This window comes from Ceratotherium simum, chromosome 2, assembly GCF_057802395.1.
Source record: "Ceratotherium simum simum isolate JZ-2026a chromosome 2, ASM5780239v1, whole genome shotgun sequence".
In the NCBI taxonomy this organism is placed as follows: Eukaryota; Metazoa; Chordata; class Mammalia; order Perissodactyla; family Rhinocerotidae; genus Ceratotherium; species Ceratotherium simum.
The window spans coordinates 42,274,284-42,290,904 of NC_141901.1; the positions used below are offsets into that span (position 1 = coordinate 42,274,284).

Sequence of the window (16,621 nt, forward strand, 5' to 3'; positions counted from 1 at the left end):
CCCCCCCCATCCGCCATGTTTTCAGGCCGGGTCAGCCTTGGTCTTTCCTCGTAAGGAAATGGCTGAGGAGCTTCACGGAACCCAGGCGCCGTTGCCTCCGCGGAGCCCGGGCTGACGAGGCAGGGCAGCGGGGTAAACCGGAGAGGTTCTGCGCGGGGCGGGGCGGCCATGGCGTCCAGCAGTAACTGGCTGTCCGGGGTGAATGTCGTGCTGGTGATGGCCTACGGGAGCCTGGTGAGGAGATCCCCCACCCTGCTGTCGCGTCTAACCCAGTAGAGACCCTCCTCTTGAGCTGTTCCCTAGCCTCATTCTCCACCCACTCACCTGCGCTGTTTCTGGGCTTTGACTCGTATCCCAGGAGCACCTGGGAGCGTAAGTCACTGACTCGGACCGCCCCGCCCCTGACCGAGAACCCTCCCTCTAAACCCTAGGACCAGACCCCCACGCCTCCCCGCTGCAGGGTTCCGTCTATCCACCCCATCTCTGACAGCCTTGCTTGCCCCAAGTTATACCCCGAAGCATCCCTGATAGCCCGAAACTGGGGATTTGAAATGAAGTCATGCCTTTTTTTTTCCCAGTGTCTTTTTATTAAAGAATCTTTACTTATCTTTTGGACAGGTGTTTGTACTGCTATTTATTTTTGTGAAGAGGCAAATCATGCGCTTTGCAATGAAATCCCGACGGGGACCTCATGTCCCTGTGGGACACAATGCCCCCAAGGTACGTCCTTAAGGCACGAGATAGGCCTGGTTCTCAAGATCTATTAGGGTCCAGAATGAGATTTCTTTTGTCTTTAGAAATGACTTTAATTCCCATGTTTCCTTGTCCAGTTACCCACGTGCTTACCTTAGCAGATTGAGCAGTAACGGTCAGCTTGGGTCTTGGCTTACCTGCTCACTGCTGTGGCACAGCATGTGGCTTACCCAGGAACTTCAGTTTTTGCATCTGCAGAATGAAGGACTTGGATTAAAATTTCCAACTCTTTGTGGTAAGATGTTTCCCAGTTCAACTTGTAATCTACCCAGTGTTTTCTGTTGGTTTGTTTTTTTAAATTTTGTTTTAGGATGGGGTTAGGGTGGTTAGAATTAGCCTCAGATCAATGAGAAGAGTTGCCTTTGCAGAAGTTTGGATTTATAAGGGCCCCATAAATCATCTAGTTCCATTATTCATGTTACAAACTGAAACCTAAGAAAAGGAAGCAACTTACCTGAGGATATATATAAAGTGAAGAACCATTGGTCTCTTCGACTGTACTCTCTGCTTAGGTAATTGCCTTCCTTTCCTTAGCTTTAAATATCTACTGATGAAATTTTATCTCTATTCCAAACCTCTGTACTGAATTGGATACTTACATATCCAACTGCCTACCTAATGTTTCCACTTAGATGTCTGATAGGTGTCTCAAACCTAACATGTCTAAATCAGAACTCTTGATACCCCACTTCCACCCCCATCCTGCTTCTTCTATCTTCCACTTCTGGGTAAAAGGCAGCTGCTCCCCTTACCAACCTCCTTTTGTATAGCTTTCTCCTGATCATTGGGATCCAGCTACACTGGTTGAATTTCCCACCTTTACATGTACTGTTACTGTGGCCTAGAATGATCTTTCTCTGGTCTTCACTTGGCCAGCTCATTTGTTCTTTAGATCTTAGCTCAAATATTATTTCCCCAAAGAAAAATGCTTAGTACCTGTGTTAAAGTGGGTCCTCCTCTTTGTTTTCTCATAGTACTCTGATTTTTTTTCTAGATAACATTTTACCACAAATTTTCTTTTATGTTTGTTTATTTGTTTAATGCCTCTCTCTTCCACTAGACTGTCAGCTTCAAGAACGCAGGCACCATGCCAGTTTTGCTCACCACTGTAAAACCAGGTCCTACACATAGTAGGTACTCAATAATTCATTGTTGAGTGAAAAGCAAGTTAGTGGGAAAGCTAGAGCTAGTACACAATTCTCTCAACTCCTGGACCAATATTCTTTCATTAACCAGTACTATTAACCTTCGCCTCCATATTCTTTGCTGATGTATTTCGTGGAAAGCCTCAAGGAAGATGTCATGGGCTGCAGCCTCAACAGTGCTCCTTTTACATTCCCTCAGTTCTCCAAATGCCAACTGCTTCCCATAAAAGGGATCTAGGGTTTGCTTCCAGTACATCATGAGCTGTTCAAAACTGACTATTTAGGAGTCCCCTAGACAAGATGAAATCAGGATTTCTTTTGCTTTAAAAAATTCTTTCATTAAATTCTCATCCATTGCTGGTGGAAGTATAAGTTAGCAAAACCACTTTGGAAAATATTTGGGCATTATCTAGTAAGATTGCATGTGTACTTAATCCACACCCCAGAATTCCACTCTTACCTTAGAGAAATTAATTTTCATTCATGTGTACCAGAAGACATGTACAAGAATATTCATAGCAGCATTGTTCATAATGTTTTAAAAAGAAACTGTCAATCTAAATCTCCACTTGAGAATGGATATATAATGATATATTTGTATTCTGGAATACTATAAGGAATGAAAATAAACTGAAGATAAATATATGAACACAAGTGAATCTCCAAAATATTTTTGAATGAAAAAAGTGGGAACATGAACGAATCTCAAAAATGAGTGAAAAAAATCCATAAAGTCATTCATGAAAGCCATATGATTCCATTCCATTTATATAAAATTCTAGAACAGGCAGAACTATATTGATAGAAAGCACATCAATGTTGCCTGGGGTAGGGAGGGGGAGGTTGATTGCAAAGGGGTATGAAGAACATTTTAGGGTGACAGAAATGTTTTGTATCTTGGAATGGTGGTTGAGTGGGTATCTTCATTTGTCAAAACTCGTCAATCTGCACACTTAAAATGGATGCATTTTGTGGCATGTAAATTCAACTTTAATAAAATTTATTTAAAATTTTAAAAGGTTGCAAAGGAATTCAAAAAGTATTTTACCATTTGTATAAAGTTCAAAACCAGGCAAAGCTAACCGTCTTGTTTAGGGTGACATGATAAAACAGTGAAGAAAAATAAGAAGATTGTTGACTAATGAATATTGGGGGTTGCATTCAATCAGGGATGGGCACACAAGGCTTCAAAGGCATTGGTAATGTTCCAGTTTATAACCTGGATAGTGCATACAGGTTTTCATCTTAATGATTTTTATAGTTACTTAAAATGTACATATATGTATTGTGTGTATGGTATATTTCACAGTGGAAGTTTCTAAAAAGTTATAAGAAAATAAATCTACTTACTGGGGCTCTGCCAACCCTCTTAAGTAAGAGAGATGAATATGCAACTGTTAACAGTGGTTGCTTCTGGGTAAGTGAGGGGTGATGCTGTTAGTACCTTTTTGAATTTTATACCATGAATGTGAATTAGCTACTGAAAAAATTAAATATGCTTTAGAAGAAAGCCTGTAGAAATCCTGTGGTCCACCAGGTGGGAAGTCGCCAAACTATTAGAAACCATATACAGGCCTCCTTATAGATTTTTAGAGTAGATTATGACTTCCAATTGCTGTCCATTTTTTCCCAGCTCAGGAAGTTCTTTATAACACCTAACCAAGATTCTTCTAAACCCAATTCAAAGTCAGAAATAACGTTGATGCTATAGAGCTTGAAGGAATTCTGGCAGGTTAAAAGATCTAGCTCAGAGATGTACAGTTTGGAGAGGTTCTTAGAGAAACCAATCCCATTCTTCAGTTCTTGAGTCTTATCTGGCAATTTCATTAGCCAAATGAGCATTTTCTCTGCTTCTGTTGTCTTAGTTGTTCGCTTGCTCTGCCCCGTTTCCAGATTGCTAGGAAGCTGAGTACAGAGTAAGTGATTGTGTATTTTTTTCTCCTTGTGAACAGGACTTAAAAGAGGAGATCGATATCCGACTATCCAGGGTTCAGGATATCAAGTATGAACCTCAGCTCCTTGCAGATGATGATGCAAGACTGCTACAGCTGGAAACCCAGGGAAATCAGAGTATGTGGCATGCTCTTGGAGGATACTTTAGTGAGGAGTCCCACAAGTTCAGAATGCCTTTGCTTTCAGAGTTGTCAGCATAGCTGCTGGCAAATTCAGCAGCTTTAGTTCCTCTGTTACTGGGTGTATGTCAGAAGTGGGGGGGCCGGCCCCGTGGCTTAGCGGTTAAGTGTGCGCACTCCGCTACTGGTGGCCCGGGTTCGGATCCCAGGTGCGCACCGACGCACTTTCTCTGGCCATGCTGAGGCCGCGTCCCACATACAGCAGGATGTGGGACTAGAAGGATGTGCAACTATGATGTACAACTATCTACTGGGGCTTTGGGGAAAAAGAGGAGGATTGGCAATAGATGTTAGCTCAGAGCGGGTCTTCCTCAGCAAAAAGAGGAGGATTAGCATGGATGTTAGCTCAGGGCTGATCTTCCTCACAAAAAAAAAGGAGGGGGGCGGCGGCCAGCCCAGTGGCCCAAGTGGTTAAGTGTGCGCGCTCCGCTGCAGCCCCCCAGGGTTCACCGGTTCAGATCCCGGGTGCGCACCGACGCACTGCTTGTCGAGCCATGCTGTGGCGGCATTCCATATAAAGTGGAGGAGGATGGGCATGGATGTTAGCTCAGGGTCAAGCTTCCTCAGAAAAAAGAGGAGGATTGGCATCAGATGTTAGCTCAGGGCTGATCTTCCTCAAAAAAAATAAGGGGGCCGGCCCAGTGGCGCAAGCGGTTAAGTGCGCGAGATCAGCTGCGGCGGCCTGGGGTTCGCCAGTTCAGATCCTGGGTGCGCACTGATGCACTGCTTGTCAGGCCATGCTGTGGCAGCATCCCATATAAAGTGGAGGAAGATGGGCATGGATGTTAGCCCAGGGCCAGTCTTCCTCAGCAAAAAAAAAAAAAAAGGAAGAAGTGGGGAGGCAGTTATTAGCTTGCTGGAGTTTGGAGAATTTTGAGGGTTATGCCTGAGACCAATGTCTTTCTCAACAGATTGCTACAACTATCTATACAGGATGAAAGCTCTGGATGCCATCCGTGCCTCTGGTAAGGGCTACTTGACGGGCCACTCAGGATGCTGAAAGTTCACCTGGGGAAGAGAGGGAGGAACCCACTTTATGTATGTTAGAATTTGTCCTTTCTGCACATCCCTGGCTAGTAGGAATTTCCTAGAGTTTTGCGAGTACTGGGTACTATTTTGCCTAAGGAAATGATGTAGGTGAGTGATTTCTTCTCAGAGTCTGGATTTGTTTTGTTCTTCTCTTTAGACCTTTAGTTTCATAAACTGGATGGTGGTAATTTGTTTTTCCACAAAAGACAGGTGATATCTGCTTTTTCACTAAGCCCAAGATAGAGGGTTCTTAAATTTTTTTCATTCTGTGACCATTGTCATATATGCTCTGTCTCTACCAAAACATAGTTTATATCTTAAAGCCAGGATGGGTAAGTAGGAGTGTAAATAGGACAATGATACTATCATGTATCATTGATATAGCTTACGATTGTGTTGCCACCACCAAGTGACCACTCAGACACAGCTCTGTACCTCTGTCTTAATTCTATTAGAATTTCTCTCCAGCTCACTCATTGGACCCATTTCTAAGTTAGGGAAATTGACTAGAAAGATGAATGGGAGAAGGAATATCATTGTGTTGTTATCTCCTCAGAGATCCCATTTCATTCTGAAGGCCGGCATCCCCGTTCCTTAATGGGCAAGAATTTCCGCTCCTACCTACTAGATCTTCGAAACAGTAGTACTCCTTTCAAGGGTGTGCGCAAAGCACTCATTGATACGCTGCTGGATGGCTATGAGACAGCCCGCTATGGGACAGGGGTAAGCTGGATGGCCACTTTTTCCTTCAGGGAACTAAAGGGATGCCCCAGACTGAGAGATCCTCACTCTTCCTTCCTCTTTCCTCAGGTCTTTGGCCAGAGTGAGTACCTGCACTATCAGGAGGCCCTGAGTGAGCTGGCCACAGTGTGAGTTTGGAGGGGAACATGTCAAAGGGGCAGGTTAGAGAATATAGCAGTGCTGGACTGTTCCCACAATGAGATGACCTTCATAAAGCATTATGAACAAAATCCATGGTAACATAAGAGTTGTCAGGTTCTAGACTATTAGAACTGCCTCGTGTGCACATTGGAAAGCAGATGCTGCTCTACAAGCTATTAAGATCAGCTTCTACTTTTGTGCACCTCTTTTTTTTTTTTTTCTATTTTTTAGTCCAGCTCAGTAAAATGTTAGAATAAAGTTTTTCAGCACATAGAGATTCCTTCTCTTCCAGGGTCCCAGTGTGTTTTGTGTCTTGGTCTGATAAAAGTAAGAATTAAATGCCACCCATTTTTATTACCACTTAAAGCATTACTAACCCTGTTTGAAACAAAGGGCATCACTATAGAATCAGCTGTTGAGTGTGTTATAGGAGAGGAATCATGACTTTTGTCTGGGAATGTTTTAAATATGTGCTAACATAGCTTCATTATGTTGTTTATGTAAATGTTAAAATGAAAAGGTGAAGAGGGAAAGCCAATCTGGAATAAAAAGTTAGTTATCAGACATGAAAAGAATACATCTGTTTTTTGCTGTGTTGAATATGGCTCTTTATCTGAAGATGAGCCATATGTCTGTCCTGTCTTCTCTCTGTTCCTAAAAATAAACTACCTTGTTCCTAAAGACAAAAAGTTCTAGTAAAAACTATGTAGAACAGTAATGAAAATGAACATGTGGAGAGGATGGAAAAGGGCATTTGGTCTAGAAGTCAGGCAGGAGGCCTATTCAAAATTCACTTTCTTTGAAAGACAAATACTGTATGATTCCATTTATATGAGGTACCTAGAGTAGTCAGATTCATAGAGACAGAAAGTAGAATGGTGGTTGCCAGGGACTGGGGAAAAGGGGTAATAGGGAGTTGTTTAGTAGGTAGAGCATTTGTTTTACCAGGTGAAAAGAATTCTGGAGATTGGTTGCACAACAGTGTGAATGTACTTAACACTAGTGAATTGTAAACGTTTAAAAATAGATAAGATAGGGCCGGCCTGGTGGTGTAGTGGTTAAGTTTGTGCACTCTGCTTCAATGGCCCGGGGTTTGCGGGTTCGGATCCCAGGCTCAGACCTACACACCGCTCATCAAGCCATGCTGTGGTGGTGTTCCATATACAAAAAATTGAGGAAGATTGGCACAGCTTTTAGCTCCGGGGCAATCTTCCTCAAGCAGAAAGAGGACGACTGGCAACAGATGTTAGCTCAGGGCCATTCTTCCTCACCAAAAAAAAAAAGGATAAGATGGTAAATTTTATGTGTATTTTAGCACAGTTTTTAAAAAAATTCAGTCTCTTTGGATTTCTAGTTTCTAAATAGGTTCAATGGATATGGTGAAAAGAGTATAGGCTCTGAAATGTGACAAACTTAGGTTTGAATCCCAGCTGTCTGTCACTTACTAGTTTTGTGACCTCAGACAAGTTACTTAATGGACCCTCAGTTTCCTAAGCTGCAAAACGGAGATGATACCACCATGTAGGGATTTTGGGACGTTAGTAAATTAGACATTGGTAAAGCACCAAGTTTAATGTCCTAACATGTGGTAAGTACTCAATAGTTATTTCTATTCTTATCTTTTTTTTTTTTAAATGCTTCCTTGTGTTTGCTTTGTGTCTTTATTTATTTATTTTGTGAGGAAGATCAGCCCTGAGCTAACATCTGATGCCAATCCTCCTCTTTTTTCTGAGGAAGATTGGCCCTGAGCTAACATCTGTGCCCATCTTCCTCTACTTTATATGGGACACCGCCACAGCATGGCTTGACAAGCAGCGTGTCGGTGCGCACCCGGGATCCTAACCAGTGAACCCCGGGCCGCCGCAGCAGAGCGCGCACACTTAACCACTTGCGCCATTGGGCTGGCCCCTCTATTCTTAACTTTTGGTATTCAGTTTTCAAGAGACTCTCTTTGGACTGGGAGCATATTAGTGGCATACACACAGTAGGTGAGTCAGAAAAATTAATAGGTTTCTTTAGGCATAGTGATGAAGAGCATGAGATGAAGAAAAGGTTGAGCCAGAGCCAGGGACCCAGTGGGAAAACTGGTTTCTCTGCTATTTCCAAGCTACCGGATGGGATTTTAGTAACTAGTTTATAAGATAGGACAGAGACCATTTGTGGCTGCAGTTGCATTTATGAGATGGACGAACCTTGAATTGTATTTTTCTGTGAGTCCTCATTCTCGCCATGACCTGCCCTGTCTGTATTCTTCAGCATCAAAGCACGAAGTGGGAGCTCTCAGCGACACCACCAGTCAGCAGCCAAAGACCTAACCCAGTCTCCTGAAGTCTCCCCAACAACCATCCAGGTGACATACCTCCCCTCCAGTCAGAAGAGTAAACGTGCCAAGCACTTCCTCGAATTGAAGAGCTTTAAGGACAACTATAACACACTGGAGAGTACTCTGTGATGGAGCTGAAGGACTCTCGCTGTTGATGGAGCCAGACAGACTGCGGTGTTCTTGCCGGGCAGCCTTCAGGTCTTCTGGCTCAGCAGGCCCAGACTGGATCAGCCAAATCTCCCATTGTGCCCAGAGCTCTTAGAGCTCATGCCTAGAGGGTCATTCTCCAACCCTTTCTTATGGCCAGTTTCAGAACATCAGTTAAGACTTTATTTTCCCTTGGTAGCACTTTTTTCTGGAGTTGAATTCAGATGTTTTTCTTAATATTTCTGTCAAAGCTTCCTTAAAAAGCCTCACTTTGTCTTGATCATAGTTCACCTGCCCTTTTCCAGACTATAAATAATCCCAAGGGTGAGAGTTGGGGTGATGGGGCTTGGTGTCTTCCGTATCTCCCCCTTTGTACGTGGTTGAATGGGAACCATTTTGGTTTGAGACATCTTAGAGTTGATTGGTGGGAAAGGCAGACAGGAACTGGTAGGGCGGTCAGGTACTGCCATAAGTGGTATGTGGAATAATTTACCCTGGTGCTCCACTTAAACCAGGCTGTGTTGAAACATCAACACAACTTCCCTGACGTGCAAGGATCTGCCCTTCCACTTTCATTCCATACTGTTGTGAATAAATTGAAAAGAGAATATTTTGACATGTGACATAATCTCATTCTCCCTCATTTATTGGGGATGCTATGGGGCATTGTGAAGGAATGGTCAGACCAGTGCACTGGTCTGACTTTATAAGTTATTTAATAAAATGAACAGTTAGAAAATAAAGCATATGATTCGTTTCTTTACAGTTGCCTTTTAATAAAATATGCATATGATAATGCTCTCTGGACCTAGCACCAAACGGATACTCCTTGGGGCCCCAACAGAAGAAATTCTAAAATTAGGACTGTGGTCCTTGCTCATAGAATTGCCTGTGTCACTAATAGAAGGTTGGAGAACCAGGATTCCCTCAGGTCTCCCGGGCAACAGGCCAGGTGACCAACTCCTAGGCCTAGGGTCATTGTTGGAGGCATAAGTGTTGCTATGACTACTGAAACCTCGGTGACTGAACTAAACAGAAAGGAGAGCCTGCTCAGTCTCTTAAGACCACATCAAGCATGTCTGTAGACATGTCTGTGGAAAAAATGATAAAAGTAGAAGAGGTATGCAGAGTTGGAAGGAGGGGCTGGGTTGGAGGAGTTTCCCTGGGTGAGGTTTCCAGGTCAATTTACCAGAAGTGGACAGTTTCTTGAGAGAGGCCTTTGATGTAACACAAGGATAGTAACAGGAGTGAGAGACTATGTCTGGCACATAGTAGGTATTCAAATATTTGTTCCATAGCAACCCCTGCATGTTTTCTTTGATCCATTCTGAAAGGAGCAGGACTTTTTCCCCGCCTCTCCTAGGAAATTGGCCACTCCCTGTCTCAAAAGAGGAAGGTCTATGTGTCTCCCCTAGAATAGGGTACTGGAGGTGAGGTACTGGAGATCAAGGCGGATCAACAGAACTTCCTTTTCTTGCAGAGTTTTCAAAGGGCCCTGGGACTTAAGAAGATGGTTGACAGGTAATCTCTGCTTCTATTCCTTCCTTTACCCTTCAGCTTGACTTTTTCACCCTCCTGTCCTCCCTGAGCCACCTCTCAGATCTGCTGCATCCTGTTAGGGACTCATCAAGAAGGAAAACAGGTATGGAGGAGGAAGTAGCAGCCCTAGTTCTCACAAGCAGAGATCAGCCTCCTTGTACCCACTAGGTTAGGCTGTATAGACAATGGTTTTTTTTTTTTTTATAATTTTATTTATTTTTCCCCCAAAGCCCCAGTAGATAGTTGTATGTCATAGTTGCACATCCTTCTAGTTGCTGTATTTGGGACGCGGTGTCAGCATGGCTGGAGAACTGGCGCGTCAGTGCGCGCCTGGGATCCGAACCCGGGCCGCCAGCAGCGGAGTGCGCACACTTAACCTAAGCCACAGGGCCAGCCCTAGACAATGGTTTTTATCGCCCTTGGCTTCCCATTCTCTGAAGGAAAATCGGATTAAGCTTTTGTTGTTTTTGTATTTTTTAAAGTGAATTCAGATATTTGTTGCCTGGCATTGCACTAATCATGTAGTGTGTATGCAGTATTTGTTGAATAAGTGAATGAGAAGACTCAAAAGACTGTATTCCTTCACCGGGGGAGCTTTTTAAAAAACACATGCTCAGGTCTTAGCCTAGAAGAGTCTGACTAAAATGGTCTGGGATTGGATAGGATAAGCCTGTGTTTTAAGGTTTCACAGGTTATACTCAGAGCTAGCAAGGATCTGAGGTGAGAAGAATGCATACTATTTTAGTGGGAGTCAAGGTTGATGCAGTCTTTTCTACCAAGGCCGTTTGATGAAATCTATCAAAATTTACAATTCATATATCCTTTGAACTGGCAACTCTACGTCTAGGATGTAATACCTACAAAAGCACTAAAATGTACATACACAAGAACATTCATGACAGCATTGTTTATAGAAGTAAAAAAGCTAGAAACAACCTAGCTGGTTAAATGATGATACAAAAATATTAGGCAGTGTTCAAACAGATTGGAGCAAATCTCTATGTCTGATATGAAAAGTCCAAATTGTTAAGTAATACTGCTTATATAAATGTGTGATTTCATCTTTAAAAAATTATTGGGCCGTCCCCATGGCTTAGCGGTTAAGTGCGCACGCTCCACTACTGGCGGCCCGGGTTCAGATCCTGGGCGCGCACAACGCACCGCTTCTCCCGCCACGCTGAGGCCACGTCCCACATACAGAAACTAGAAGGATGTGCAACTATGACATACAACTATCTACTGGGGCTTTGGGGGGAAGAAAAAAAGGAGAAGGATTGGTAACAGATGTTAGCTCAGAGCCAGTCTTCCTCAGCAAAAAGAGGAGGATTAGCATGGATGTTAGCTCAGGGCTGATCTGCCTCAAAGAAACAAGCAAAAAAAATTAAAAGATATACTTGCTGGTATGATAGAAAAATTTTCTGGTAAGATACACAAGAAACTGTGATAACTGTTGAGAAGGACTGGGCCAGAAGAATGAAACTTTCACTTTTGATTTAATATGTTTCTGTATGGATTTAATTTTCTGGTCTTCCATAAAAAAATACTTGATTTTTAAAAAATGTCAACGGGTTATCTGAGCAGAGGATACATACACGTATATTTGCATATGTATATGTGTGTATGATACATATATTCCTTTTTTTTTTGTTCCCGTGGGAAAGATTCGCCCTGAGCTAACATCTATTGCCAATCTTCCTTTTTTTTTTTAACTCCAGAAAGCCCCAGTACATAGTTGTATATCCTAGTTGTAAATCCTTCTAGTTCTTCAGTGTGAGCCCCCACCACAGCATGGCAAGTGACAGACCAGTGGTGTGGTTCTGCGACCAGGAAGTGAACCTGGGTCGCCGAAGCAGAGTGTGCCAAACTTTAACCACTAGGCCATCAGGCCTGGCTCTGATTATTCCTTTTATGTATTAAAAAACCGTAACGCGGGGCCGGCCCCGTGGCTTAGTGGTTAAGTGCGCGCGCTCCGCTACTGGCGGCCCAGGTTCGGATCCTGGGTGCGCACCGATGCACCGCTTGTCCAGCCATGCTGAGGTGGCATCCCACATACAGCAACTAGAAAGACGTGCAGCTATGACATACAACTATCTGCTGGGGCTTTGGGGAGAAAAAGGGAAAAAAATGGAGGAGGATTGGCAATAGATGTTAGCTCAGGGCAGGTCTTCCTCAGCAAAAAGAGGGCGACTGGGGGGGCCGGCCCAGTGGTGCAAGCGGTTAAGTGCACGTGCTCCGCTGTGGTGGCCCGGGGTTCGCTGGTTCGGATCCCGGGCGCACACCAATGCACCACTTGTCAGGCCATGCTGTGGCAGGCACCCCATATAAAGTGGAGGAAGATGGGCATGGATGTTAGCCCAGGGCCGGTCTTCCTCAGCAAAAAGAGGATTGGCAGATGATAGCTCAGGGCCGATCTTCCTCACAAAAAAAAACCAAAAAAAACAAAGGACGATTGGCATGGATGTTAGCTCAGGGCTGATCATCCTCCCAAAAAATAAAAAAATAACAAATAATTCCAGAATGTGTCTAGCCAGGGTTGAGGATCACTGGTATGATGGAAGGAATTAATCCTTGGATTGGATTTGATACCCATGTCTGCCATTGAGAGACCGCCATTGAGAGACCTTGGGCAACTCACTTGAACTTTTAGTTTCCTTGTCTGTATAATGCAAAAATTAATATCTATGACACATGATTATTATGATGATTAAATGGCATAATGTACTTAATATATACTAGGTTCTGAGTCAGTTCTAGTTACCTTTTCAAGGAGTTTGCAGTCTTCTGACACTGGCACAGATGTTCTGGTGAAGAAGCAGCCTCACTGATGGGGTTTTTGTTTCCATTCCTAACTCTAACCCATTCAACCCCTACCTCTATACCTGGGGCAGGTGGCGAAATTCACACACTCACTGTCTGTGGCAGATGACACTGAGCCAGAGGAGAAACCCATATGCCACCCTAAGAATGCGGAACACCATGGTACAGGAGTTGGCACTGGCCAACAAGCAACTACTGATGGTGAGTTCTAGCAAGGGTGACCTGAAGTCTCATCCACTACTGCCCAGTGCCTTTGCCTACTGGGATTCCCAAGCTCTTAGTCTCACACGTGTTATATACCTCTGAGGTTTTCACCATTACACCAGAGCAATAACTGTTTAACTGCACATGCTAAAGCTCTTTTTCATTAAGTGATTCTTTGCATCCAGCTGCAGATGGCATATTCTAAAGCCCCAAAGTACAGTCTAGTTCTTGGTCTTCTCATCTTGGTGCGACTCAGAACTTCTTCTTGGTGCCCAGCACCTGCCTCTTAGAACCCCTCTCTCCCTGGAGTCCCCAATTGCTGTCATGTCACCATCTTTGTATCCCAAGTGCCTAGCAGAGTTCCTGGTTCATGGTATGTTCTCAGCAAATATTTGCTGAACATGGGGCTTCACCTATGGAGAAAAAATTGGGTATGCTTTCCCTCCAATGGTTCAGCCTCTATGCTATTGCCTAGCTTTATGTCACATCTAAGTCCAGATCCAAGAGAACACGAGTGATGAGAAGGCAACCTAGGAGAGAGAATGAGAAAAGGGGGCAGGGGCGGGCCCCGTGGCTTAGCGGTTAAGTGCACGCACTCTGCTACTGGTGGCCCGGGTTCAGATCCCGGGCGTGCACTGACGCACCGCTTGTCCGGCCATGCTGAGGCGGCGTCCCACATACAGCAACTAGAAGGATGTGCAACTATGACATACAAGTATCTACTGGGGCTTTGGGGAGAAAAAGGGAAAAAAAAGGAGGAGGATTGGCAATAGATGTTAGCTCAGGGCTGGTCTTCCTCAGCAAACAGAGGAGGATTGTCATGGATGTTAGCTCAGGGCTCATCTTCCTTACAAAAAAAAAAAAAAAGAGGGCCAAACAGGGCAAACATCACACTCTGTTCTGCCCTCCCCACCAGGTCCGTCAAGCCGCCCTGCACCAGCTGTTTGAAAAGGAGCATCAGCAGTACCAGCAGGAACTAAATCAGATGGGCAAAGCTTTTTACTTAGAGAGACTCTGATGGCATCCAAAACATTGTCCTTCCATTCTCACCATGCCTGCGAACCTAGCCTTCTTGAGCCCCTGCCACCTTGAACGTCCTTCCCAAAACACACCTGGATCTAGTTATCTGCCCAGGACTTAACACAGTGCTCCCACTCTCACCTCTTTCACTCTCCTGTCAACCCCCTGGTGCTATTTGGGAAAGAATCTATGAGACATTGGTAAAAACAACAGTGACGCCTTGTGGTCAGAATGAGGTATGCAGTGTTGATGTAAGTGGGGGGAGGGGGGTTGAGAGATGGACATTGTGAGAGTAGAGGATCTTGATTTGGTTTAACAAATAAAGCTAGCTCTTAAAGGTTCAAACTTAGACCACTTGACTCATTCTTTCAGCCCTAAATCTTTATTTGTTTCAAAAGTGCTTATTTTCAGCTGCCATAACCATAATATAGCTTCCTGGATTTTGCTCACCACCTCTCAGATCTCACTTCCACTGATCTTTTCTGTATACTTAGACAAATAGCTCTTAATGTGGCTATTAATCACAGGCACACAGGGCCGGCCCAGTGGCGCAAGCGGTTAAGTTTGTGCTCTCTGCTTCAGCGGCCTGGGATTCGCCGGTTCGGATCCCAGGCGCGCACTGAGGCACTGCTTGCCGAGCCATGCTGTGGTGGCGTCCCATATAAAGTAGAGGAAGATGGGCACGGGTGTTAGCCCAGGGCCGGTCTTCCTCAGCAAAAAGAGGAGGATTGGCATCAGATGTTAGCTCAGGGCTGATCTTCCTCACAAAAAAAAAAAAAAATCACAGGCACTGTGGTGCTTGAGTGTCAGGAGGCCTGGGGTTTAGGTTTCAAGTTGGCCAGTTTTTGTGAGACCTTGAACAAGTCTTTCCTCTGCCTGAAATGCCCACCTCTGCAAAATACAGGGTTCCAAACTCAAATGCCTTCAGGGGTCAGGCAAGTAATATAGCAGGTATAAAGAAATAAGGAATGGTGGGATTTATGGGGGACTGGAAATCTAAAGGCATTCAAAATTCTGAAAAATACTGAAAAGTACTGACTAATCACATGCATCTATAGGCCATAGAGAACTTACTTATAAAGATCCATTTTACATACAAATGACATCCCAAGCCAGAGAGACCCCCATTTTGCAGCCAGTAACAGTTGCAGGAACACACTATCACTCTCTGATGTAATCACCGTCATACATACTTTTCCCTGTTCTCTCATCTTGCAGTCTGCATCCTCATTGGTCACTTATCCTTTCCACACTGATCTTTTCCTGCCCTCAACTCCATGTGTAGCTATGTCTCCACTGCAAAATTTACACCACCCCCTACCCTACCCCTAAGTCTGTCTCCATCCTTCAGCATACATTTTTCATCTCAGCTGTCAGAGCTTCTCCTTCCTTCTCTCCCTACACACCCCACTGATGAGCACAGAGAGGCAGCAGGGTATAAAGAGAAGAACACAGGCTTTGGAGTCAGGTGTGGGTTCAAAGTCTGGCTTCACTCTTAATTGTTGTGTCACCATGTGTAAGTTACTTCTCTGAGCCTCAGTTTCCTCTTCTGAAAATGGGGACACCACCACCACTCTCATAGGATCATTATGAGGATTAAATAAGATAATGTATGTAGAGAGCAAGCCCAATGCTTGGCACACAATAGGTATCCTCCTTTTCCCTCTCAGGAGATTTCCCTGTGACCCAGACACTAAAGGTTCCCTTGCTAGCCCCCTGGCCAGCCCCGTTAGGCAGCTCAAATGTCATTCTTCATCCCGTGCCTGTCTCTCTTTCTGTCCTATATATCCATTCATCCTCCAGCCCCCATCAGCCCTGTTTCCCAAGCCCTCTTATCCTTAGTCAATAGCTCCTCATGGGTTCTTACACCAAACAAGACATGGAGCTCACAGGCTGGGGGCGCAGCAGACGTTGAACAAGTAATGACGGCATCACATGAGTTTTATAGGAGACAAAACCACACGCACGTGGCCTGCATTTGACCCACAAACCTGAGACTGAGTCTCCCATTCCTTCTGCCTGTTGCCCTGCCCTCCCTCAACTTCCAGCAGGCCCATCCCACCTTCACTTCTTCCATCTTCCCTCGTATCTGTGTCCCAGCCACCCTCTGCTGCTTCTATATGGGCAGTGTAGCCTGGCGATAGGAGAATAGGCTTTAACACTGGACAGCTCTCAGTTTGAATCCTGGCTCTGTCACTTGCTGCCTGTGTGGCCTTGAGCAAGTTACTTTAACTTTCTGGATCACAGTTCCTTATATGTAAAATGGAGATAATGCCTACCTCACTGTCTTGCTGTGGGGATTAAGTAAAGCACTTAGCAGAGAGGTGGCACATAATGCCCAATAAATGGTAACCCAAATGATGTTTTCCTGCCCTATAATAGTTTTTTCCCTTTTTATTTCCTCTCCATTACATGGCTGCCCCCCACCTCTCACCACACTCCCTCACCAACTCCTTTGATTCCTCTTTCCTCTGTTCATTTGGACCCACAGAACACCCCACCCCCTCTGCCTTGATCCGTGACCTTGGCCTCTGTCCCCAGGGCTTGTCAGTGCCAGGCTGACTCCAATATTGGCAGACTGGCCCCCTACAGAGCCCATGTCCTCTGATCCTCTCTGCCTACTCTGTCTG

General features: G+C 44.6%; 2 protein-coding genes across 2 annotated transcripts; both read left to right on the forward strand.

Annotated features, from left to right (window-relative positions):
- Positions 1–23: 23 nt before the first annotated feature.
- LTAP1 (lipid transport auxiliary protein 1) lies at positions 24–9,183 on the forward strand. The gene is made up of 7 exons (XM_004436104.3): positions 24–234; positions 619–720; positions 3,851–3,968; positions 4,942–4,995; positions 5,616–5,782; positions 5,870–5,928; positions 8,198–9,183. The coding sequence occupies exons 1-7, from the start codon at positions 169–171 to the stop codon at positions 8,391–8,393; spliced, it is 762 nt and encodes a 253-aa protein (XP_004436161.3). The 5' UTR covers positions 24–168; the 3' UTR covers positions 8,394–9,183.
- CFAP141 (cilia and flagella associated protein 141) lies at positions 8,264–14,336 on the forward strand. Its single transcript, XM_087442720.1, has 4 exons — positions 8,264–8,291; positions 9,892–9,932; positions 12,839–12,968; positions 13,888–14,336. The coding sequence occupies exons 2-4, from the start codon at positions 9,922–9,924 to the stop codon at positions 13,987–13,989; spliced, it is 243 nt and encodes an 80-aa protein (XP_087298846.1). The 5' UTR covers positions 8,264–8,291; positions 9,892–9,921; the 3' UTR covers positions 13,990–14,336.
- Positions 14,337–16,621: the final 2,285 nt, after the last annotated feature.